General features: G+C 28.9%; 4 protein-coding genes across 5 annotated transcripts in view; 2 read left to right on the top strand and 2 right to left on the bottom strand.

Moving 5' to 3' along the window:
- The window catches only part of LOC119612125 (endonuclease III-like protein 1), a 41,923-nt gene extending 27,652 nt beyond the window's left edge, over nt 1–14,271 (bottom strand). For both annotated transcript variants that reach the window (XM_037967867.1, XM_037967866.1), the window contains exons 1-4: nt 14,051–14,271; nt 13,529–13,951; nt 13,303–13,473; nt 12,706–13,234 (exon numbers count right to left, since the gene is read on the bottom strand). In XM_037967867.1, coding sequence (XP_037823795.1) covers nt 12,764–13,234; nt 13,303–13,473; nt 13,529–13,951; nt 14,051–14,179 — 1,194 coding nt within the window. In that variant the 5' untranslated portion in view covers nt 14,180–14,271 and the 3' untranslated portion in view covers nt 12,706–12,763. The remainder of the gene's footprint in view (nt 1–12,705; nt 13,235–13,302; nt 13,474–13,528; nt 13,952–14,050) is intronic.
- Nucleotides 14,272–14,487: 216 nt separating this feature from the next.
- Nucleotides 14,488–16,841, top strand: LOC119612132 (zinc finger C4H2 domain-containing protein). Its single transcript, XM_037967875.1, has one exon. The coding sequence runs from the start codon at nt 14,761–14,763 to the stop codon at nt 15,697–15,699; it is 939 nt and encodes a 312-aa protein (XP_037823803.1). The 5' UTR covers nt 14,488–14,760; the 3' UTR covers nt 15,700–16,841.
- A 2,168-nt stretch (nt 16,842–19,009) lies between these two features.
- LOC119612127 (probable cytochrome P450 304a1) lies at nt 19,010–22,354 on the top strand. The gene is made up of 5 exons (XM_037967868.1): nt 19,010–19,230; nt 19,319–19,570; nt 20,853–21,727; nt 21,873–22,017; nt 22,071–22,354. Exons 1-5 carry the CDS (start codon nt 19,137–19,139, stop codon nt 22,253–22,255), a joined length of 1,551 nt encoding a protein of 516 aa, XP_037823796.1. The 5' UTR covers nt 19,010–19,136; the 3' UTR covers nt 22,256–22,354.
- A 20-nt stretch (nt 22,355–22,374) lies between these two features.
- LOC119612128 (kinetochore protein Spc25-like) lies at nt 22,375–23,676 on the bottom strand. Its single transcript, XM_037967869.1, has 3 exons — nt 23,471–23,676; nt 22,839–23,064; nt 22,375–22,776 (listed from the first exon to the last, which is right to left on the bottom strand). Exons 1-3 carry the CDS (start codon nt 23,583–23,585, stop codon nt 22,488–22,490), a joined length of 630 nt encoding a protein of 209 aa, XP_037823797.1. The 5' UTR covers nt 23,586–23,676; the 3' UTR covers nt 22,375–22,487.
- Nucleotides 23,677–25,006: the final 1,330 nt, after the last annotated feature.

The following is a 25,006-nucleotide window of genomic DNA, read 5'->3' as shown; positions in this document are numbered from 1 at the left end:
ATCGGTTTTTTAAGTGAAAACATAAAAGTCCATTTATTTTGGAAATTAGAAGAGATAGAGCCAAAACAACGATAATCTGTGATCACTTTTATTTCTCATCAAAAATCGATTTTTTGAGTGAAAACATAAAAGTCCATTTATTTTGGAAACTAGAAGAGATGGACCCTAAACAACGATAATCTGTGATCACTTTTATTTCTCACCAAAAATCGATTTTTTGAGTGAAAACATAAAAGTCCATTTATTTTGGAATATATAAGAGATAGAGCCTAAACAACGATAATCTGTGATCACTTTTATTTCTCATCAAAAATCGATATTTTGTGTGAAAACATAAAAGTCCATTTATTTTGGAAACTAGCAGAGATGGAGCCTAAACAACGATAATCTGTGATCAGTTTTATTTCTCATCAAAAATCGATATTTTGTGTGAAAACATAAAAGTCCATTTATTTTGGAAACTAGCAGAGATGGAGCCTAAACAACGATAATCTGTGATCACTTTTATTTCTCATCAAAAATCGTTTTCTTGTGTGAAAACATAAAAGTCAATTCATTTTGGAAACTATAAGAGATAGAGCCAAAACAACGATAATCTGTGATCACTTTTATTTCCCATCAAAAATCGATATTTTCACATCAAAAATCGATTTTTTAAGTGAAAACATAAAAGTCCATTTATTTTGGAAACTAGAAGAGATAGAGCCAAAACAACGATAATCCGTGATCACTTTTATTTCTCATCAAAAGTCGATTTTTTGAGTGAAAACATAAAAGTCAATTTATTTTGGAAACTAGAAGAGATAGAGCCTAAACAACGATAATCTGTGATCACTTTTATTTCTCATCAAAAATCGATATTTTGTGTGAAAACATAAAAGTCCATTTATTTTGGAAACTAGCAGAGATGGAGCCTAAACAACGATAATCTGTGATCAGTTTTATTTCTCATCAAAAATCGTTTTCTTGTGTGAAAACATAAAAGTCAATTCATTTTGGAAACTATAAGAGATAGAGCCAAAACAACGATAATCTGTGATCACTTTTATTTCCCATCAAAAATCGATATTTTCACATCAAAAATCGATTTTTTAAGTGAAAACATAAAAGTCCATTTATTTTGGAAACTAGAAGAGATAGAGCCAAAACAACGATAATCTGTGATCACTTTTATTTCCCATCAAAAATCGATATTTTTTCCATTTATTTTGGAATATATAAGAGATAGAGCCTAAACAACGATAATCTGTGATCACTTTTATTTCTCATCAAAAATCGATATTTTGTGTGAAAACATAAAAGTCCATTTATTTTGGAAACTAGCAGAGATGGAGCCTAAACAACGATAATCTGTGATCACTTTTATTTCTCATCAAAAATCGATATTTTGTGTGAAAACATAAAAGTCCATTTATTTTGGAAACTAGCAGAGATGGAGCCTAAACAACGATAATCTGTGATCACTTTTATTTCTCATCAAAAATCGTTTTCTTGTGTGAAAACATAAAAGTCAATTCATTTTGGAAACTATAAGAGATAGAGCCAAAACAACGATAATCTGTGATCACTTTTATTTCCCATCAAAAATCGATATTTTCACATCAAAAATCGATTTTTTAAGTGAAAACATAAAAGTCCATTTATTTTGGAAACTAGAAGAGATAGAGCCAAAACAACGATAATCCGTGATCACTTTTATTTCTCATCAAAAGTCGATTTTTTGAGTGAAAACATAAAAGTCAATTTATTTTGGAAACTAGAAGAGATAGAGCCTAAACAACGATAATCTGTGATCACTTTTATTTCTCATCAAAAATCGATATTTTGTGTGAAAACATAAAAGTCCATTTATTTTGGAAACTAGCAGAGATGGAGCCTAAACAACGATAATCTGTGATCAGTTTTATTTCTCATCAAAAATCGTTTTCTTGTGTGAAAACATAAAAGTCAATTCATTTTGGAAACTATAAGAGATAGAGCCAAAACAACGATAATCTGTGATCACTTTTATTTCCCATCAAAAATCGATATTTTCACATCAAAAATCGATTTTTTAAGTGAAAACATAAAAGTCCATTTATTTTGGAAACTAGAAGAGATAGAGCCAAAACAACGATAATCTGTGATCACTTTTATTTCCCATCAAAAATCGATATTTTCACATCAAAAATCGATTTTTTGAGTGAAAACATAAAAGTCCATTTATTTTGGAAACTAGAAGAGATAGAGCCAAAACAACGATAATCTGTGATCACTTTTATTTCTCATCAAAAATCGATTTTTGAGTGAAAACATAAAAGTCCATTTATTTTGGAAACTAGAAGAGATAGAGCCAAAACAACGATAATCTGTGATCACTTTTATTTCTCATCAAAAATCGTTTTTTAAGTGAAAACATAAAAGTCCATTTATTTTGGAAATTAGAAGAGATAGAGCCAAAACAACGATAATCTGTGATCACTTTTATTTCTCATCAAAAATCGGTTTTTTAAGTGAAAACATAAAAGTCCATTTATTTTGGAAATTAGAAGAGATAGAGCCAAAACAACGATAATCTGTGATCACTTTTATTTCTCACCAAAAATCGATTTTTTGAGTGAAAACATAAAAGTCCATTTATTTTGGAATATATAAGAGATAGAGCCTAAACAACGATAATCTGTGATCACTTTTATTTTTCATCAAAAATCGATTTTTTGAGTGAAAACATAAAAGTCCATTTATTTTGGAAATTAGAAGAGATAGAGCCAAAACAACGATAATCTGTGATCACTTTTATTTCTCATCAAAAATCGTTTTTTAAGTGAAAACATAAAAGTCCATTTATTTTGGAAATTAGAAGAGATAGAGCCTAAACAACGATAATCTGTGATCACTTTTATTTCTCATCAAAAATCGATATTTTGTGTGAAAACATAAAAGTCCATTTATTTTGGAAACTAGCAGAGATGGAGCCTAAACAACGATAATCTGTGATCAGTTTTATTTCTCATCAAAAATCGATATTTTGTGTGAAAACATAAAAGTCCATTTATTTTGGAAACTAGCAGAGATGGAGCCTAAACAACGATAATCTGTGATCACTTTTATTTCTCATCAAAAATCGTTTTCTTGTGTGAAAACATAAAAGTCAATTCATTTTGGAAACTATAAGAGATAGAGCCAAAACAACGATAATCTGTGATCACTTTTATTTCCCATCAAAAATCGATATTTTCACATCAAAAATCGATTTTTTAAGTGAAAACATAAAAGTCCATTTATTTTGGAAACTAGAAGAGATAGAGCCAAAACAACGATAATCTGTGATCACTTTTATTTCCCATCAAAAATCGATATTTTCACATCAAAAATCGATTTTTTGAGTGAAAACATAAAAGTCCATTTATTTTGGAAACTAGAAGAGATAGAGCCAAAACAACGATAATCTGTGATCACTTTTATTTCTCATCAAAAATCGATTTTTGAGTGAAAACATAAAAGTCCATTTATTTTGGAAACTAGAAGAGATAGAGCCAAAACAACGATAATCTGTGATCACTTTTATTTCTCATCAAAAATCGATTTTTTGAGTGAAAACATAAAAGTCCATTTATTTTGGAAATTAGAAGAGATAGAGCCAAAACAACGATAATCTGTGATCACTTTTATTTCTCATCAAAAATCGGTTTTTTAAGTGAAAACATAAAAGTCCATTTATTTTGGAAATTAGAAGAGATAGAGCCAAAACAACGATAATCTGTGATCACTTTTATTTCTCATCAAAAATCGTTTTTTAAGTGAAAACATAAAAGTCCATTTATTTTGGAAATTAGAAGAGATAGAGCCAAAACAACGATAATCTGTGATCACTTTTATTTCTCATCAAAAATCGGTTTTTTAAGTGAAAACATAAAAGTCCATTTATTTTGGAAATTAGAAGAGATAGAGCCAAAACAACGATAATCTGTGATCACTTTTATTTCTCATCAAAAATCGATTTTTTGAGTGAAAACATAAAAGCCAATTTATTTTGGAAACTAGAAGAGATAGAGCCAAAACAACGATAAGTTGTGATCACTTTTATTTTTCATCAAAAATCGATTTTTGAGTGAAAACATAAAAGTCCATTTATTTTGGAAATTAGAAGAGATAGAGCCAAAACAACGATAATCTGTGATCACTTTTATTTCTCATCAAAAATCGTTTTTTAAGTGAAAACATAAAAGTCCATTTATTTTGGAAATTAGAAGAGATAGAGCCTAAACAACGATAATCTGTGATCACTTTTATTTCTCACCAAAAATCGATTTTTTGAGTGAAAACATAAAAGTCCATTTATTTTGGAATATATAAGAGATAGAGCCAAAACAACGATAATCTGTGATCACTTTTATTTCCCATCAAAAATCGATATTTTCACATCGATTTTTTAAGTGCAAACATAAAAGTCCATTTATTTTGGAAACTAGAAGAGATAGAGCCTAAACAACGATAATCTGTGATCACTTTTATTTCTCATCAAAAATCGATTTTTCGAGTGAAAATATAAAAGTCCATTTATTTTGGAAACTAGAAGAGATAGAGCCAAAACAACGATAATCTGTGATCACTTTTATTTCTCATCAAAAATCGATTTTTTGAGTGAAAATATAAAAGTCCATTTATTTTGGAAACTAGAAGAGATAGAGCCAAAACAACGATAATCTGTGATCACTTTTATTTCCCATCAAAAATCGATTTTTTGAGTGAAAACATAAAAGTCCATTTATTTTGGAAATTAGAAGAGATAGAGCCAAAACAACGATAATCTGTGATCACTTTTATTTCTCATCAAAAATCGTTTTTTAAGTGAAAACATAAAAGTCCATTTATTTTGGAAATTAGAAGAGATAGAGCCTAAACAACGATAATCTGTGATCACTTTTATTTCTCACCAAAAATCGATTTTTTGAGTGAAAACATAAAAGTCCATTTATTTTGGAATATATAAGAGATAGAGCCAAAACAACGATAATCTGTGATCACTTATATTTCCCATAAAAAATCGATATTTTCACATCAAAAATCGATTTTTTGAGTGAAAACATAAAAATCTATTTATTTTGGAAAATAGAAGAGATAGAGCCAAAACAACGATAATCTGTGATCACTTTTATTTCTCATCAAAAATCGATTTTTCGAGTGAAAATATAAAAGTTCATTTATTTTGGAAACTAGAAGAGATAGAGCCTAAACAACGATAATCTGTGATCACTTTTATTTCTCATCAAAAATCGATTTTTCGAGTGAAAATATAAAAGTTCATTTATTTTGGAAACTAGAAGAGATAGAGCCAAAACAACGATAATCTGTGATCACTTTTATTTCTCATCAAAAATCGATTTTTTTAGTGAAAATATAAAAGTCCATTTATTTTGGAAACTAGAAGATATAGAGCCAAAACAACGCTAATCTGTGATCACTTTTATTTCCCATCAAAAATCGATATTTTCACATCAAAAATCGATTTTTTGTGTGAAAACATAAAAGTCCATTTATTTTGGAAACTAGAAGAGATAGAGCCAAAACAACGATAATCTGTGATCACTTTTATTTCTCATCAAAAATCGATTTTTTGAGTGAAAACATAAAAGTCCATTTATTTTGGAAACTAGAAGAGATAGAGCATAAACAATGATAATCTGTGATCACTTATATTTCTCATCAAAAATCGATATTTTCACATCATAAATCGATTTTTTGAGTGAAAACATAAAAGTCCATTTATTTTGGAAACTAGAAGAGATAGAGCCTAAACAACGATAATCTATGATCACTTTTATTTCTCATCAAAAATCGATATTTTCACATCAAAAATCGATTTTTTTAGGGAAAAGTCCATTTATTTTGGACACTAGAAGAGAGAGCCTAAACAACGATAGTCTGTGATCACTTTTATTTCCCATCAAAAATCGATTTTTTGAGTGAAAACATAAAAGTCCATTTATTTTGGAAACTAGAAGAGATAGAGCCAAAACAACGATAGTCTATGATCACTTTTATTTCCCATCAAAAATCGATATTTTCACATCAAAAATCAATTATTTGAGTGAAAACATAAAAGTCCATTTATTTTGGAAAATATAAGAGATAGAGCCAAAACAACGATAATCTGTGATCACTTTTATTTCTCACCAAAAATCGATTTTTTGAGTGAAAACATAAAAGTCCATTTATTTTGGAAATTAGAAGAGATGGAGCCAAAACAACGATAATCTGTGATCACTTTTATTTCTCATCAAAAATCGATTTTTTGAGTGAAAACATAAAAGTCCATTTATTTTGGAATATATAAGAGATAGAGCCTAAACAACGATAATCTGTGATCACTTTTATTTCTCATCAAAAATCGATTTTTTGAGTGAAAACATAAAAGCCAATTTATTTTGGAAACTAGAAGAGATAGAGCCAAAACAACGATAATCTGTGATCACTTTTATTTTTCATCAAAAATCGATTTTTTGAGTGAAAACATAAAAGTCCATTTATTTTGGAAATTAGAAGAGATGGAGCCAAAACAACGATAATCTGTGATCACTTTTATTTCTCATCAAAAATCGATTTTTTGAGTGAAAACATAAAAGTCCATTTATTTTGGAATATATAAGAGATAGAGCCTAAACAACGATAATCTGTGATCACTTTTATTTCTCATCAAAAATCGATTTTTTGAGTGAAAACATAAAAGTCCATTTATTTTGGAATATATAAGAGATAGAGCCTAAACAACGATAATCTGTGATCACTTTTATTTCTCATCAAAAATCGATTTTTTGAGTGAAAACATAAAAGCCAATTTATTTTGGAAACTAGAAGAGATAAAGCCAAAACAACGATAATCTGTGATCACTTTTATTTTTCATCAAAAATCGATTTTTTGAGTGAAAACATAAAAGTCCATTTATTTTGGAAATTAGAAGAGATGGAGCCAAAACAACGATAATCTGTGATCACTTTTATTTCTCATCAAAAATCGATTTTTTGAGTGAAAACATAAAAGCCAATTTATTTTGGAAACTAGAAGAGATAGAGCCAAAACAACGATAATCTGTGATCACTTTTATTTTTCATCAAAAATCGATTTTTTGAGTGAAAACATAAAAGTCCATTTATTTTGGAAATTAGAAGAGATAGAGCCAAAACAACGATAATCTGTGATCACTTTTATTTCTCATCAAAAATCGTTTTTTAAGTGAAAACATAAAAGTCCATTTATTTTGGAAATTAGAAGAGATAGAGCCAAAACAACGATAATCTGTGATCACTTTTATTTCTCATCAAAAATCGATTTTTTGAGTGAAAACATAAAAGTCCATTTATTTTGGAATATATAAGAGATAGAGCCTAAACAACGATAATCTGTGATCACTTTTATTTCTCACCAAAAATCGATTTTTTGAGTGAAAACATAAAAGTCCATTTATTTTGGAATATATAAGAGATAGAGCCTAAACAACGATAATCTGTGATCACTTTTATTTCTCATCAAAAATCGATTTTTTGAGTGAAAACATAAAAGTCCATTTATTTTGGAAACTAGAAGAGATAGAGCCTAAACAACGATAATCTGTGATCAGTTTTATTTCTCATCAAAAATCGTTTTCTTGTGTGAAAACATAAAAGTCAATTCATTTTGGAAACTATAAGAGATAGAGCCAAAACAACGATAATCTGTGATCACTTTTATTTCCCATCAAAAATCGATATTTTCACATCAAAAATCGATTTTTTAAGTGAAAACATAAAAGTCCATTTATTTTGGAAACTAGAAGAGATAGAGCCAAAACAACGATAATCTGTGATCACTTATATTTCCCATAAAAAATCGATATTTTCACATCAAAAATCGATTTTTTGAGTGAAAACATAAAAATCTATTTATTTTGGAAAATAGAAGAGATAGAGCCAAAACAACGATAATCTGTGATCACTTTTATTTCTCATCAAAAATCGATTTTTTGAGTGAAAACATAAAAGTCCATTTATTTTGGAAACTAGAAGAGATAGAGCCTAAACAACGATAATCTGTGATCACTTTTATTTCTCATCAAAAATCGATTTTTCGAGTGAAAATATAAAAGTCCATTTATTTTGGAAACTAGAAGAGATAGAGCCAAAACAACGATAATCTGTGATCACTTTTATTTCTCATCAAAAATCGATTTTTTGAGTGAAAATATAAAAGTCCATTTATTTTGGAAACTAGAAGAGATAGAGCCAAAACAACGATAATCTGTGATCACTTTTATTTCCCATCAAAAATCGATATTTTCACATAAAAAATCGATTTTTTGTGTGAAAACATAAAAGTCCATTTATTTTGGAAACTAGAAGAGATAGAGCCAAAACAACGATAATCCGTGATCACTTTTATTTCTCATCAAAAATCGATTTTTTGAGTGAAAACATAAAAGTCCATTTATTTTGGAAACTAGAAGAGATAGAGCATAAACAATGATAATCTCTGATCACTTTTATTTCTCATCAAAAATCGATATTTTCACATCATAAATCGATTTTTTGAGTGAAAACATAAAAGTCCATTTATTTTGGAAACTAGAAGAGATAGAGCCTAAACAACGATAATCTATGATCACTTTTATTTCCCATCAAAAATCGATATTTTCACATCAAAGATCAATTTTTTTGTGTGAAAACATAAAAGTCCATTTATTTTGGAAACTAGAAGAGATAGAGCCAAAACAAAGATAATCTGTGATCACTTTTATTTTTCAAATCGGTTTTTTGAGTGAAAACATAAAAGTCCATTTATTTTGGAAGCTCGAAGAGATAGAGCCAATACAAACATAATCTGTGATCACTTTTATTTCCCATCAAAAATCGATATTTTCATATCAAAAATCGATTTTTTGATTGAAAACATAAAAGTCCATTTATTTTGGAAACTAGAAGAGATAGAGCCTAAACAACGATAATCTGTGATCGCTTTTATTTCACATCACAAATTGATATTTTCACATCAAAAATCGATTTTTTGATTGAAAACATAAAAGTCCATTTATTTTGGAAACTAGAAGAGGTAGAGCCAAAACAACGATCACTTTTATTTCACATCAAAAATCGATTTTTTGATTGAAAACATAAAAGTCCATTTATTTTGGAAACTAGAAGAGGTAGAGCCAAAACAACGATAATCTGTGATCACTTTTATTTCCCATCAAAAATCGATTTATTGAGTGAAAACATAAAAGTCCATTTATTTTAATCTGTGATCACTTTTATTTCTCATCAAAAATCGATTTTTTGAGTGTAAACATAAAAGTCCATTTATTTTGGAAACTAGAAGAGATAGAGCCAAAACAAAGATAATCTGTGATCACTTTTATTTTTCAAATCGGTTTTTTGAGTGAAAACATAAAAGTCCATTTATTTTGGAAGCTCGAAGAGATAGAGCCAATACAAACATAATCTGTGATCACTTTTATTTCCCATCAAAAATCGATATTTTCATATCAAAAATCGATTTTTTGATTGAAAACATAAAAGTCCATTTATTTTGGAAACTAGAAGAGATAGAGCCTAAACAACGATAATCTGTGATCACTTTTATTTCCCATCAAAAATCGATTTTTTGATTGAAAACATAAAAGTCCATTTATTTTGGAAACTAGAAGAGGTAGAGCCAAAACAACGATAATCTGTGATCACTTTTATTTCCTATTTATTTTTGAGTGAAAACATAAAAGTCCATTTATTTTGGAAGCTCGAAGAGATAGAGCCAATACAAACATAATCTGTGATCACTTTTATTTCCCATCAAAAATCGATATTTTCATATCAAAAATCGATTTTTTGATTGAAAACATAAAAGTCCATTTATTTTGGAAACTAGAAGAGATAGAGCCTAAACAACGATAATCTGTGATCACTTTTATTTCCCATCAAAAATCGATATTTTCACATCAAAAATCGATTTTTTGATTGAAAACATAAAAGTCCATTTATTTTGGAAACTAGAAGAGGTAGAGCCAAAACAACGATAATCTGTGATCACTTTTATTTCCCATCAAAAATCGATTTTTTGATTGAAAACATAAAAGTCCATTTATTTTGGAAACTAGAAGAGGTAGAGCCAAAACAACGATAATCTGTGATCACTTTTATTTCCCATCAAAAATCGATTTATTGAGTGAAAACATAAAAGTCCATTTATTTTAATCTGTGATCACTTTTATTTCTCATCAAAAATCGATTTTTTGAGTGTAAACATAAAAGTCCATTTATTTTGGAAACTAGAAGAGATAGAGCTAAAACAAAGATAATCTGTGATCACTTTTATTTTTCAAATCGGTTTTTTGAGTGAAAACATAAAATTCCATTTATTTTGGAAGCTCGAAGAGATAGAGCCAAACAACATAATCTGTGATCACTTTTATTTCCCATCAAAAATCGATATTTTCACATCAAAAATCGATTTTTTGATTGAAAACATAAAAGTCCATTTATTTTGGAAACTAGAAGAGATAGAGCCAAAACAACGATAATCTGTGATCACTTTTATTTCTCATTAAAAAAAGTCCATTTATTTTGGAAACTAGAAGAGAGCCAAAACAAGGACAATCTGTGATCACTTTTATTTATCATCAAAAATCGATTTTTTGAGTGAAAACATAAAAGTCCATTTATTTTGGAAACTAGAGGAAATAGAGCCAAAACAAAGATAATCTGTGATCACTTTTATTTTTCAAATCGGTTTTTTGAGTGAAAACATAAAAAAAAGTCCATTTATTTTGGAAACTAGAAGAGATAGAGCCTAAACAACTATAATCTGTGATCACTTTTATTTCACATCACAAATCGATATTTTCACATCAAAAATCGATTTTTTGATTGAAAACATAATAGTCCATTTATTTTGGAAACTAGAAGAGGTAGAGCCAAAACAACGATAATCTGTGCTCATTTTTAATCCCATCAAAAATCGATATTTTCACATCAAAAATCGATTTTTTGATTGAAAACATAAAAGTCCATTTATTTTGGAAACTAGAAGAGATAGAGCCAAAACAACGATAATCTGTGATCACTTTTATTTCTCATTAAAAAAAGTCCATTTATTTTGGAAACTAGAAGAGAGCCAAAACAAGGACAATCTGTGATCACTTTTATTTCTCATCAAAAATCGATTTTTTGAGTGAAAACATAAAAGTCCATTTATTTTGGAAACTAGAGGAAATAGAGCCAAAACAAAGATAATCTGTGATCACTTTTATTTTTCAAATCGGTTTTTTGAGTGAAAACATAAAAAAAAGTCCATTTATTTTGGAAACTAGAAGAGATAGAGCCTAAACAACTATAATCTGTGATCACTTTTATTTCACATCACAAATCGATATTTTCACATCAAAAATCGATTTTTTGATTGAAAACATAAAAGTCCATTTATTTTGGAAACTAGAAGAGATAGAGCCAAAACAACGATAATCTGTGATTACTTTTATTTCTCATTAAAAATCGATTTTTTGAGTGAAAACATAAAAGTCCATTTATTTTGGAAACTAGAAGAGAGCCAAAACAAGGACAATCTGTGATCACTTTTATTTCTCATCAAAAATCGACTTTTTGAGTGAAAACATAAAAGTCCATTTATTTTGGAAACTAGAAGAGATAGAGCCTAAACAACGATAATCTGTGATCACTTTTAATTCTCATCATAAATCGATTTTTGGAGTGAAAACAAAAAAGTATATTTATATAGGAGTCTAGAAGAGATAGATCCAAAACAAAGATAATCCGCGATCACTTTTATTTTACATCAAAAATTGATATTTTCACATTAAATATCGATTTTTTGAGTGTAAACATAAGAGTCTATTTATTTTGGAAGGTTATCACTTTTATTTCCTATGAAAAATTAATTTTTTTAGTAAAAACATATAGGTCCTTTTTTTGGAAACTAAAGGGAAATAGAGCCAAAACAACGATAATATGTGATCACTTTAAATACTCTTCAAAATTCGATTTTTTGGGGGAAAATATAAAAGTCCATTTAACTAGACGAGATATACCCTAAAAACGATAACTATTTTGATAACTTTGATATTTTTTGAAAAATATTTTATTTATTTTAAAAAATTTTCAAATATGTATCAGTAGTGTTCACTAGCGTTATAATTTTTTATAATTTTTGAAGATTTTAAATGGGCGTATAGAGTATCAAAAAGTACAACGAAAAAATATATCTCATTTTTCCTAGCGTCAAAAAAGTTTCCGCGGCAAATCCTTTAATGTTTCGATATTTAATCTAAACAAAATTTTATTTTTATAATATAAAATCGGATATTTTCGATATAAACAAGTGTCATTGTTTGGCCGACGACATTTACAAGCAGACAAATCAGGGATAGGGACTGCGGTTATTATACCTCTTCCAAATTTAGTAGCTAAACATCTAGATTATACTATTAAAATTATATACATACATGCATTTAAATTTGTGAATAGTTTTAGAAGATCGATTTGCCACGGAAGGTTTTTGCACCAACATTAGAAAACTACTGGCTACCGAGTTGTCATAGGGCTTAACTTTGGTTATTACACTAATGTTGACAGGTTTGATTCGATTGTTATTGGGATAAAACATAATAATTTTTAACATATATACTTTTTTCTGCTAAATTAGTGATAATAAATAAATATTTTTTTGTGTTAATAACTACTTACTTGAATACTGGCATCTTTACATGTATGTTGGATTTGCTGCTGCAGATTTATGGAAAATTTACGCTTTTAATTTTGTTTTTTTATATTTGATATTATCGCAAATATCCAAAATTTCCTTATTAGTAATTGTCTTATTTTTAACGACTTTCGTAGCAGAAGGACATATTTCACAATTTAAGCACTCACTGCATTTGGGTTTGACGGGGGTACATATGGTCTGACCAAAACCAACTAACAAATGGTTAACTTCGCTCCACAATTGCTGCGGTAACCATTTTTCCAGAGCTAAACGAGTCTGTTCAGGTTCTTTAGTAGACTTTGGCAACCAACCAATACGATTAGAAATGCGATGGACATGTACATCGACTCCTATCCCAGTCACTTCATGCCATGCCGTTGACATGCAAATGTGAGCCATTTTGGGACCAACACCGGGTAAGGCCACCAATTCCTTTATATTATTTGGTATATCCGAATCATATTTATCAACTAGTATTTTAGCCGTTTGTTGTAAATATTTTGCTTTATTCTGGTGAGTGAAATTTAATATTTAATAGGAAAATCTTGAATAATTTTAGTTGCAATTGTAAATCATACCTTATAAAACGATACAGGATGTAATATGTTCTCCAAAACATTTACTTTCATTTGACAAATTACTTCAGGTGTAAGATTTTGTTCTCGCAAGCGCAACATGGCGTGATAGGTGGTTTCATCTTTAGTTTGACTGGATAACATAAGAGCTACTAACTTGTGGAAACGTTGAGTCTAAAATATATTAAGGTAATCAATAAAAGGCTTTAATTATGATAGATGTACGTACTTTCTCATCAGCATTTTCATCTGCACATTTGTGACATCCCATGGTGTCGACGGGAGCTGAGTCTTTAGTTCGCATTTTGCGTATATTCTCCAAAATTGTTTGCCAATTTGCAGGTTGCCATATTTCGTCTGACGATTCCTGTTTGATTTTTTTGCTGCTGCATGGTTCCTCTTCTTTAACAATTGAAGCTTTAGTTTTATTCGGGGATTTGGTGGCTTTAACAGGCTTTGCATTTATTACAATCTCTAAAGATGATTGCGTATTTTCTATTATAGATTGCTTTTTTAGCTTTCGTGTACTACGTTTGGGGGCTACCTCAGATTTTATAGCAATATTCTCAACTTTAACAGGGACTTCCTTAGCTTTCTTTTTATTAGCTTTATCTTGATTGTTAATCTCATTAAAAAATTGCGATTTATTTTCCTTCAAATAAAGTTAGTTAAAGTGCAATACATATATGTAGGTATTTTTTTTAATTTATACACAGAATTTTTTGGTATTTTGAAATAATGCAAAACTTACCGCCTGTTCAGCTTTTGAATCGATCTTTCTGGGAACTTTTCTGCCACTTAACTTTCTGGCCAATGTTTCTTTTACTATTCTTTCACTACTCATATTTTTTACTAACAATTTTACAACACTTTTAAACATAAAAACAATTAATTAAAATTTGTTTTGATAAAAAAATATAAGAGCACAAATATTGCAATTTTTGTTTAAGGAACAAAATAAACAGACATTCACAGTGAATGATTAGTTTCATAAAAAGTTAATTATTTCATTCACTTCACAAATATTATTTAAAAAAATACAAAATCAATTGCATACTTTAGGGATGGATAATGGGTTCCATAATAAACAAATAAATAGTTTGATTTTTAAATTTTTTAATGTCGCCATATTTTGTTATTTATCTGGCAACATTGAAAATCAATAATTTACAAACATTCACTGAACATACCACATCGAAAGTATATACAAATGTACACAATAAAAGTCAAGTGAAAAGAAATTGTAAAAAAATACAAAAATCCAGACAAATTTGTAAAAAACAATATTTTATTGGAAAAATATTTAAAAAATTGCATACTTAAATGCAAATTGGTTTATAGTGATAAGATCTAACTTAATTTTTTAATAATAATCGAAATAAAAGTTTATATAGTGAATAAAAGACCAAAGCGAAGTTGAGACAAAAGAAAATTGTACAAACAATAGAAAAATCGGTAAAAATGGCCACCACCGCTGATTTACCAAGCTCCAATGAGCGACACTATTATGCCAAATTGGAGGCCATAAAAGATATACGCGATAAAACTGTTGCATTGGAAAAATTAAAAGTACGCATTATTAAGGAGGTTAAATTGAGTGATGATGAGGATAAATGTCTGGATGAGTACCGCAAGGAATTGGAACATTTGTTGGAGGAGAAGATGTCGCACGTCGAAGAGTTGCGTCAAATTCATGCCGACATCAATGATATGGAAAATGTTATAAAACAAACGAAAGAGAATCAAACGCGTTCGGTAGATATGGCTAATCGACACTATGAGGAATATTTGGCTTTAAAGTATCAAATAGATCATATGCGTCGTGACTACTTGGGCTTGAGTCCGCTGAGAGATTTACATGAAGAGGAGGGTAGTCCTATATCAAAAGATCGTTTTCCCACAAACTTTTTAAAAGTTGCCGCACAAAGTGCGGCCGCTGCAGCTGCTGCTTCTACACAAGCCTCATCCTTGGCTAGACCCCATCCGCGTCATCCATTGATGCCAGAAGCGACTGTTACTGCCTTGCCGCCTTCTGCTCCCAATAGTGTTGGTTCCAATCCAGGAGCACCACCCACTGGTGGTCATGCTTTTATGCCGCCAGCTCCTCCAGGCTCTGGTTCAAATGCTTCGGCCGCTGTACGTTTGGGTAAAGGTGATTTTTCTGCACCGCCTCCACCACCACCGCCCTCAAGTCGCCTGCAACAAGCTCCTTCTATAGGTTTAGGACATCATCCTACTTTCCGTTCTGATTTCAATGTTAACTTAAGACAACAACCACCTCCAATGAAATCGTGTCTTTCATGTCATCAACAAATACATCGTAATGCACCCATTTGTCCATTGTGTAAAGCCAAGTCTCGTTCGCGTAATCCCAAGAAACCAAAAAAGAAAAATAATTAATTGATATTTTCAACGACACAGTAACGAAAGAGTTGAGTGCTTAATAATAGCAGTATTGTTATGTAAGTGAATATATAAATATCGAAGATATCGATTATTATGTGGGACATAATACACTTCTAATTATAGTTTTTAAATCCTGTTTAATTTATGTTATAAGCACGAGAAATTCATTTCGTTAAAACGGGATCGTAAATACGAATGTCACTTTTTATATTTTTCCAAAACAGATTATTTAAGATTTAAGTAAACCCACTATTTAATATTAAAATAGATTTGAGTACAAAACTTTATTTACGAATTCATATACTATTTTATAAAGAATACATAAATATATGTACGTATTTACAACCGATCATTTAAAAAAGGCAACTAAGTTATTGTTGGTATTGGTTTTGTATTAAATTCATCAATGAAAAAACAGTTTTTTTATAAAAATAAATAAATATTCGGTATTAGGCAGGCCTGATCCCACAAAGTACTTACTCTCTTTACATATGGATTATAGAATTTTTGAAAACTTAAAAAATATTTCAACTTTTAACCAGCATTTTTGTATTTGAAAATTAAGATACATTTATATAAAGCTTATAAAAATTTCCAAAAACAGCTATTATTAAAAACTCAACGTTGAACAATTGCTTTTAATTATTAATATTTTTGCCAATTTTTACAGCTACGGATCTTTAATATACATACTAAGTTAATTTTAATTCTAGGTTTGCAGTATTATTAACATCTACATTTTTGTATTTAACTAATTAATACTTTGAAATTAAAGTACTAACCATAAAATATGTAATACATCGTTTATTTGCGCTGTCAATCGTACTTAATTACAATACATACACATGTATAATTTTTTATATTCTTGCCAATAATAAAAATAATTAATAATTTAATTATACTGCTATATTATTAAACATATATATTTTGTTTATTATAAACATTTTTTATTAATTTTATTTTTTAGTTCCTTTTTTAAAGAATTTCTATTTTATATTTATAAGTTTTTTTACCACTAAATTTTAATTATGTTTATAACAAAACTCTTATTTTATCTAATGCTTATAATGTGTCAAATAATTTAAATACTTTTTGTACTACATATTTACAAGATTAAATAATAAATTTAAAAATAACTAAATTAAAACAACTGCTTATTATATAAACTCATTTTACTAGGAACATGCGTAAGTATTAAAAAGTTTTGTTTTACTTAAAACAAACCATTTATTCGATTTTAATAGTTCATCTATGAGTCCTTCATATTGAATAAAAAAATACAAAGTTTTACTATCAATTTTGACCCATATAGTGTTTATAAAAGATAACAATAACACAGTGCAATATGAAATACTATATAAGAAATAAATTTAATTTTATTTACTAAAAACATTTATATTAGCTGTGTTTAATTTTACATTATAACAATTACTACATTATTGAAAGGAAAGTGACGTTCAATTTATACTTGTATCAAGTTAAATAAAACTAAAGCCGTTCAATAATATAATTGCCAAAAATACGTAAATTTATCCAAATATTGTACACATGTGAATGCGCATTCATTAAACATTTCAATATTGGCAAATTAATCAGTATGTAATTTTTGATATATTCTTTCGAATTCCTTTTATCAAAGATTTTATAGTTGCTATCCTTTGCATTTTTGGGCGAGGTGGTCCACACTAACGCTTAAAGTCGAACATACTCCGGGACATGTTTCTTTTGTTCTATAATTATTTTTTACAAGAGACCAATACCTTTACACAGACCGAAGTTGTGGACAGTTTTGTGGATTTGTCTGTCGTGGTAAAAAATTGTCATTATGCCAAAGCGGTTCAGAAATATGAAAGCACTTTCATAAAAGATAAAAGATACTTTGTTTATCGAGTCCGATGATTGGCTTCTTTTGTCACAACTGCTAATGGCTTGTCACACAAGAGACCACTTGAAGAATTTTGTTTACTTTTGTCCGGTATTACTCTTGAAAATTACCTCATCCATCAACCGTACAAAAATATGCACCCTAAAGTTGTAAAAAGTCTCAAAGTATATTCAATAAGTCATCATCACACAACAAGTATATATTTATTAAATTTGACATACGTTTTTTCGCTCGTTTTATTTTGTTTTCTGGAACTATCTGAACCACTGAACATCATCTGAACATTATACGACTTCAATACAACATTAGCTTTGACTTTTTTTGCGCACAAAAAATCACAGCATTTACCTTTACGAACTATTTTCTATTTAAAGTCTTTGGTGCTCTTCGAAACAGTTAGACTTACATCTTTTTTTTAAGAACCAGGTTTTCTTATAATGCTCAAGTCTTCCTTATACTGCTTTATGACTTTTTAAATAGAGTGACGATAAACCATTTTGCGATTTTTTATGAAAGTCCATACTGGATTTTTTGAAAAGTTTTTTTTTATCACGAAATTTTTTCTAGGAGTCCATTTTGACCGAAATAACAATTGAAATAGAATGATTTAGAAAATATAATATCTGACATGTTCTAAAGCTGTGTGTAATGTGATCAAAAAAAATTATTGTTATTGCGTTAACCAAATGTGCAATTAAAAAAAAACAGTTATGTCCTTTTTACCTTAATCCTCAATAAGTAGTATTTTTTCTATATTAAATACTTTAATATAAAATTAAATTAATCATTTTCGATACTACATATAACAATTTCCAGACAGGTTGAGATGTAAAGGAATAAAAGTCGAATTTTTTGTACACATGTACATTTTTTTTAATATTTTGGAGACAAATAATAGTCGTGAAAGGAATACAAAATAAAAATTTTAAGATTATTAACAGGCAGTTGAAATAAAATTTAACACATTGAGAAATTACTGACTTTTTTATATTTTGATTGTTGTCTACGGATTAATTTCTGAAATTTTTATATGCAATTTAAAAGTTAAAAATTATCTTAACAATACCTTATAGATAAGTATTTATAGGAACACATCTTTATGTTTCATATTCCTTACACTTATATATGCATATAAATACATACATGTGTATTATTATGTATTTATGAGTTTTTTAGCAGCAGATATTCCTATGAAGACGATATTATGACCCATTCATTGAACCGATAAATAAATTTTGTCAAAAAGACATTGTATATTGCATCTTTAATAAACGTAATCTTTAAAACTTGCATGTTTTTTTTTATGTTTTCTTTTTGTTTAAATGATTATTAAATATATATGAACATATGTATGTACCATATAAAAATCACTTTGTATTTTATTATTCTGAAAAAAATAAGAAAAAAATAAGCAGACAACAAAATCTATTAACACAAACGATTTAATTTCATTTAGTTATCGTCCAGTGAAGTATTCGCATTAATATTGAAATAAAATCAGAAGCAGTTTAATGCAAAATTTTAATAAAAAATATAAATAAAGAAAATGTTAACTTTAATATTATTGTGTATTTGCGTATTATTTCTTCTATATGGTTCTTATAAATATTGTACATATAGGCCAGAAGGGTTTCCCCCCGGTTAGTAGTGAAAATTTTGAGAAAACATTAAAATGAACTTTTCAAATAAAATCTAAAACTAATATTTTTTCATTCCTATTTAATATAGGACCACCACGTATTCCTTTGTTTGGTAGTTATTTGTTCATGATGTTATCAGATTTTAAATATTTACATAAAGGAGTTTTAAAATTTTCAAAATGGTATAAATCGGATATTGTCGGTTTTTATGTGGGTCCATTTCCTGTCGTGGCTGTGCATTGCGCCGAAGGCGTTCGAGAAATTTTAACCAATTCCGATTTCGATGGACGTCCTAAAATATATCTATCTCTTATACGTGAACCAAATCTACAATCCGCAGGTATGATATGGTAAAATAAAACAGTAGAATTTAATTATAAATTCGAGACAAGTTGCATTCTAAAAAAACTATTTAAAGTGAACAAGTTAATCATTAGAAGCATTCAAGTTGAATTTAAGAATCGACATTTTTGCTTACATGATAATATATTAATGCAAAATAATTTTGAAAAAATTATTTTAAATATTAAAAAAATTCAAAGCAAAGATCTTATTTATAAATTGCAAATTCTTGGTGAAAAAAGTTTCCTTTTGAATAAAACATAACACCATTTAATAAAATGCTAATCACAAAGTTTTTTCATAAAAATATGTTTTTAAATTTCCAAAAAAAAAACTTAAGATTATTAAAAATTTCTTGGCAATTGAACGTTAAATTTTATAACATTTTAAACTGTTATTTCTTATCAACTGTTTATACTAATTATTGAGATTAATAAAATTCGAACTCTCTGTTTCTTTTTAAATGATATATAAACATATATATAAGAAATTAAACAAATATATATTTATTTTGCTAATAAATAAGAAAATTGAAGAGCTGATACTAATAGATCAACGGTTATATGCGTAAATTAAACACATAATAATTTATAATTATTTTTCGTTATAATCAATCGAAGCTAAGTTTACAATAAGACATTTTTAATCCAGAGACTAGAATATACTTTTCCAAGGTATGAATCATATATTCACCCCTATTCTGCATTTCAATTCGAATCGAAACTCCATTACTAAAATAACAGTATACAAATACGTAGTTACGATCGTAATGCAGAATACACACAATCGTAAAGCATTGAAATAAAATGGAATTGCTTCTTCTTTTTCTTAAGATTCCATTTTTTCGGAAACGAATTCGGAAACGTAATCGAAATGCAGAATAGGGGTGATTAAGTTCTGAATTCTAGACGTTATAATAGCGCAAATTCGCCTTTATACAAAGTTTAATCGTTTGAAAGTTACAAAAAACGTAATTGTTATTCGTTGATAGCCTCCGGTAGGTTAGTGGGGCCTCCGGTAGGTTATTGTTCTAGTCTGGTAGACCGGAGGTGGTGGGTTCGATTCCCACCTGAGGCACTGGTTAAGGAGCGCACAACAGGCCCGATAGAGGCCTAGGTGTATTTCTTCGGATTTGATGTATATACATCCTCCTTTCAAACTAACTAACTAACTAACTATTCGTTGATTAGGTTTGCTACATTATTATAATTCCTTAAATTTATTCCAGTATTTACCAAATAAGGATATTAAGTATTACCAATCTCTAAAATTCCTTTCAGGAATTTTCTTTGAAGAAGGAACCCTCTGGAAAGAACAAAGACGTTTTATATTGCGTTATTTAAGAGACTTTGGATTTGGTCGACGTTTTCAGGAATTAGAGTTGGTCATACAAGAAGAAATCACAGATATGATGAACTTAATACGTACTGGACCAAAATATGAGCATGAAAAACCTTATGTAAAAGAAGGTGGTCTACGCATATTGATGCCCTATTTTTTTAGTCCATTTGCGGCCAATAGTGTTTTTCACATTATGTACAACGAAAGAAAAACACGCAGCGAACAAGCTGAATTGTGGGAACTAGTACGTTTGGGTATGCAATTTCAACGTAATGCCGATGATTATGGTAAATTGGTTGGTATTATACCCTGGATAAGATACATTTTTCCGCAATGGAGTGCCTATAAACCACTTATGGAATCAAATGTTTATTTGTATAAATATTTTGAGGACTTCATTGATCGTCACATCAAAACATATGATGAAGCAAATGAGCGTAACTTTTTGGATTTGTATATAGGAGAAATGAAAAAAGCCGAAATGGAGGGCACTGCTGAGACTTCAACATTTAAACGAAATCAATTTATACTGAGTTTGATTGATTTTTCATTTCCAGCATTTACCGCTATTGGCACACAGTTAGCATTTTTAGTACAATATTTGCTTTTGTACCCAGATGTCCAGAACAAAATACAACAGGAAATTGATGATGTAGTAGGTAGTGGACGTTTGCCTACATTGGAAGATCGTCAATTTTGTAACTATACTGAAGCATGTATAAGAGAAATATTAAGAATTGAGACATTGGTACCATCGGATGTGCCGCATAAGGCTATGTGTGATACAGAATTATTGGGTTATAAAATACCGAAAGTACGTATATCGTTTTTTAGATACATAGCTACCATTTAGTCATTAGTATTCCAAAATTATTGCAAGATATACAAACATTTTGATTTGTAAAGTATCATTTTAACAAGTTTAAATACATCTGTTATTGATTCAATATGTATTTCAGGAAACTTTAGTTGTACCCAGCTTATATGGATATCATAATGATAAGCGCGTTTGGGGTGATCCCGAAAATTTTAGACCTGAACGTTTTCTAGATGATAAGGGTAAATTGTGCTTGAAAAAAGATGTCTCTTTTCCATTTGGCGCAGGTTAGTAAAAACTTTCCTTATTTTGAATCAAATTATCTTTATTAATCTTTCAGGAAAACGCTTATGCGCCGGAGAAACATTTGCCCGAAATATGTTATTCCTAATGACGACGGCTATGTGTCAAAATTTTAGTTTTGTTTTAGGTCCCTCAGATAAACTTCCCGATTTAAGTACAAATCTAAGTGGTTTAATTACATCCCCTAAAGATTTTTGGGTGCAATTGGAAGAAAGAAAATAATAAATAAAATATGTATACGAAATTCCAATGATTAAATGTACATATGTATTTTTCCAATAAATAACGTTTGTTTTAATAAAAAATATTAACATCCTTCCTATAAAAACGACGAAACTAAATAAGGGTAATATAACTTAATTTATTATTTCTTTTATAACTTATTATAGATATATAGGTATGTATGTTTTGCAGATCAACGGAAAAATATTAATAATTTTATAAACATACATATTTAAATAACCATTGTTGCATTATCATTTTCCGATTCCATATTTTTACTTGTATCAGACAAAATATCACCTAGTATTAATTTTTCCCAAGTTTCTCTGTGAACTAAACCAACATCCGAATCATGCCAAATTAAGTCTTGTACTTCCTTTAATGTATGCTTTGAAGGATCAATTCGAAAAGGCCTCCAATCACTTGATGATTCTTTTTCACATATGGCCACGCCTTGAATGAGTTGAGGTAAGGCATTTAAATTGATGTACGTTTGAGTGGCCTGCTTAATGCTGTGTATGCTGCAAGTATTATTTTTCAATAAAATAAATTAAACTATTTTACATAAGTAATATGTACTTACCAATCCATTTGCAATAGTGCTGCTCGTCTCTGTTCTATTTGCTGTTGCAGTGTCTGTTGATATTCGACCTGCATTTTTTCTACCTTTTGTATTGTGTCACATAAGCGTTCCTCTTCATTTTGTTTAAACTTTTCTAATTTATCGTTTTCACGTTTTAATTTGGCCACTTCTTTTTGATATTTTTTTAATTCCAGCTCCTGTTTGGCCAGAGTAGTTTTTAAAGAACCTAAAATAACAAAAGTGTTAATCTTAGTTAATTTCGAAATAGGTGTGCAAGCAAGACTTGTTGTTTTTTCTATTATTTGGAAAAGGCTCCATCAAAAAGCCAAAATTTTCTCCCTTATAAGCTTATAAGACTTCTTTAACACATATAACCAGCATACTGGCTATTTTAGATTATAGTTTTGTCACCCCATCCTACTAGTTCAGTTTGGCTTGCACAAATCACTTTCAATAAATCAAAAGTTTAACCTCCTATCTATCTTGCTTGATCGTACGCAACATCTTTATTGTACATATATGTTGCAATGTACCGGTACCTAGCAAAACATATTTATACTATAATACATTCCTCCATTCCATTCGAGAACAAGAAGCTATTTTCTGAACTGGAGTATTTTTGCTGTACTTACTCATTTGTTCATAGTATTTTGCACTTTTATGTGCTATTTTTGTTTCAACTTTTGTAATATCGCATTCTGCATGAACAATACGTTTAATGCGTCTAGCGAAATCGTATTTACTCATAATAAATTAACTTAATTTCACGTTTTTAAAAATTACTTTAAATTAGACGCCAAACAGAACCCTGCGCCGACAAATATTAAGGGCGGCGGTGACTGACACCAAATATGTCGGCGGCGGCTTAAAATCGACTGTAAGCTGGCTAAGTTTTCAACTACGTTTAGTTTTTAAATTCTCTACAATTTTAAATTTAAACGGAATCCGAGAGATCAGAAAGTGGGATTTTGGAAGCAAATATATTGTTTATAACAACAAAACAGACCAAGCACAAAAGTTGTGTGAGAAATTATACAGGGATGGATAAAAAATTCTTAAAAATTAAAAACAAATCCTTTCTCCAAGTTTTACGAGGATCGGCCTATATTTGACCCTATCCTCCATATAAAACTTCTTGTAAATGTAATGTAATTTTATTCTAATAAATTAAATAATTATTTTTCTGCATTTTTTAATACAATTGTAACTAAATATAAATGCTATGGGCATTTTAAACTCTTTTTCATATAAAAGCTGTGTTCCTTTTCTTGTCATGTTTGCAGGTTTTTACCAGATATTGTAAAAGAGAACAAAATTGAGAAATAATCATGGAAATAATAATAATAATAGTTTCTCTTTGCCACAACTTGTCGGTTTTAGCCAGAAAATTTTTTCCTGGCAATAGAAAATAAATTATTTGTTTAAAAAGTACATTGAAAACAAAAATTTTTTGAAATTTTTTATTTATTGAAAGAGAAATTTAGTTTTTTCTGTTCCCGGACTTTTTACAAGTACGAAGAAAAAATTCATTAATTCTCTTTAGCCAGAAAAGTTCTGGAACAAAGCTAAAATATGTTTATTTTTCTGAATTCTACTTTAAAAAAAAATCGATTTGAAGAACACCAAATTTTAAAAGTTTCAATAAGTGTTAAGATTTTCTTAAAAAAGACAAATAGAACAACATCAATTAAAGGGATCACAAAGAGATTGAAAAATATTCCAAAAAGTTTCACTTTGAAAACATTATTAGAGTGTATGAAAACTCGCAACTCTAAAGGCAGATTATTCCTATTTTAGCGGTAATTTCTTTATGATTAAAATAATTAAGAAGTAAGAGTTATACCTATTCGGCAAATCATATGTCATAAAAAAGCAAATTTCGGAAGTGGTCATATACATATATATGGACATTGATCATTAGATTAATAAGAACGTCAGAGTGACTTTAAGAATCTATTTGTCGGAAATAGTGGGATTTTATTCCAACTGGCAATATTTTGCGAAAAATCGAAAATCGATTATTGGCTTTTCATACCATTCACTACTGCAAACAAAGCAACTGTAATAGTGTCACAGCCAAGATATATTAATCAAGATATATTAATTATAAGGTAGTGTCGTCGGCGAATTCAGAAATACGAAGCGAATTCATTTTATTTTTTATATAT

This window comes from Lucilia sericata, unplaced genomic scaffold, assembly GCF_015586225.1.
Source record: "Lucilia sericata isolate MDLA Ls3-8-SP2 unplaced genomic scaffold, ASM1558622v1 Contig001609F_arrow, whole genome shotgun sequence".
Lineage (NCBI taxonomy): Eukaryota > Metazoa > Arthropoda > Insecta > Diptera > Calliphoridae > Lucilia > Lucilia sericata.
This window is presented reverse-complemented; position numbering and strand designations above follow the sequence as displayed.

Bases quoted from the DNA above. Each gene is read 5' to 3' on its own strand.
- LOC119612127 (XM_037967868.1), top strand. From the start codon at position 19,137: ATGTTAACTTTAATATTATTGTGTATTTGCGTATTATTTCTTCTATAT. The intron at 19,571-20,852 runs GTATGATATGGT...AATTCCTTTCAG, and splicing joins ACCAAATCTACAATCCGCAG to GAATTTTCTTTGAAGAAGGA. The intron at 22,018-22,070 runs GTTAGTAAAAAC...TTAATCTTTCAG, and splicing joins CTCTTTTCCATTTGGCGCAG to GAAAACGCTTATGCGCCGGA.
- LOC119612132 (XM_037967875.1), top strand. From the start codon at position 14,761: ATGGCCACCACCGCTGATTTACCAAGCTCCAATGAGCGACACTATTAT.
- LOC119612128 (XM_037967869.1), bottom strand. From the start codon at position 23,585: ATGAGTAAATACGATTTCGCTAGACGCATTAAACGTATTGTTCATGCA. The intron at 23,065-23,470 runs GTAAGTACAGCA...TTGTTATTTTAG, and splicing joins AAAATACTATGAACAAATGA to GTTCTTTAAAAACTACTCTG. The intron at 22,777-22,838 runs GTAAGTACATAT...TAATACTTGCAG, and splicing joins GCACTATTGCAAATGGATTG to CATACACAGCATTAAGCAGG.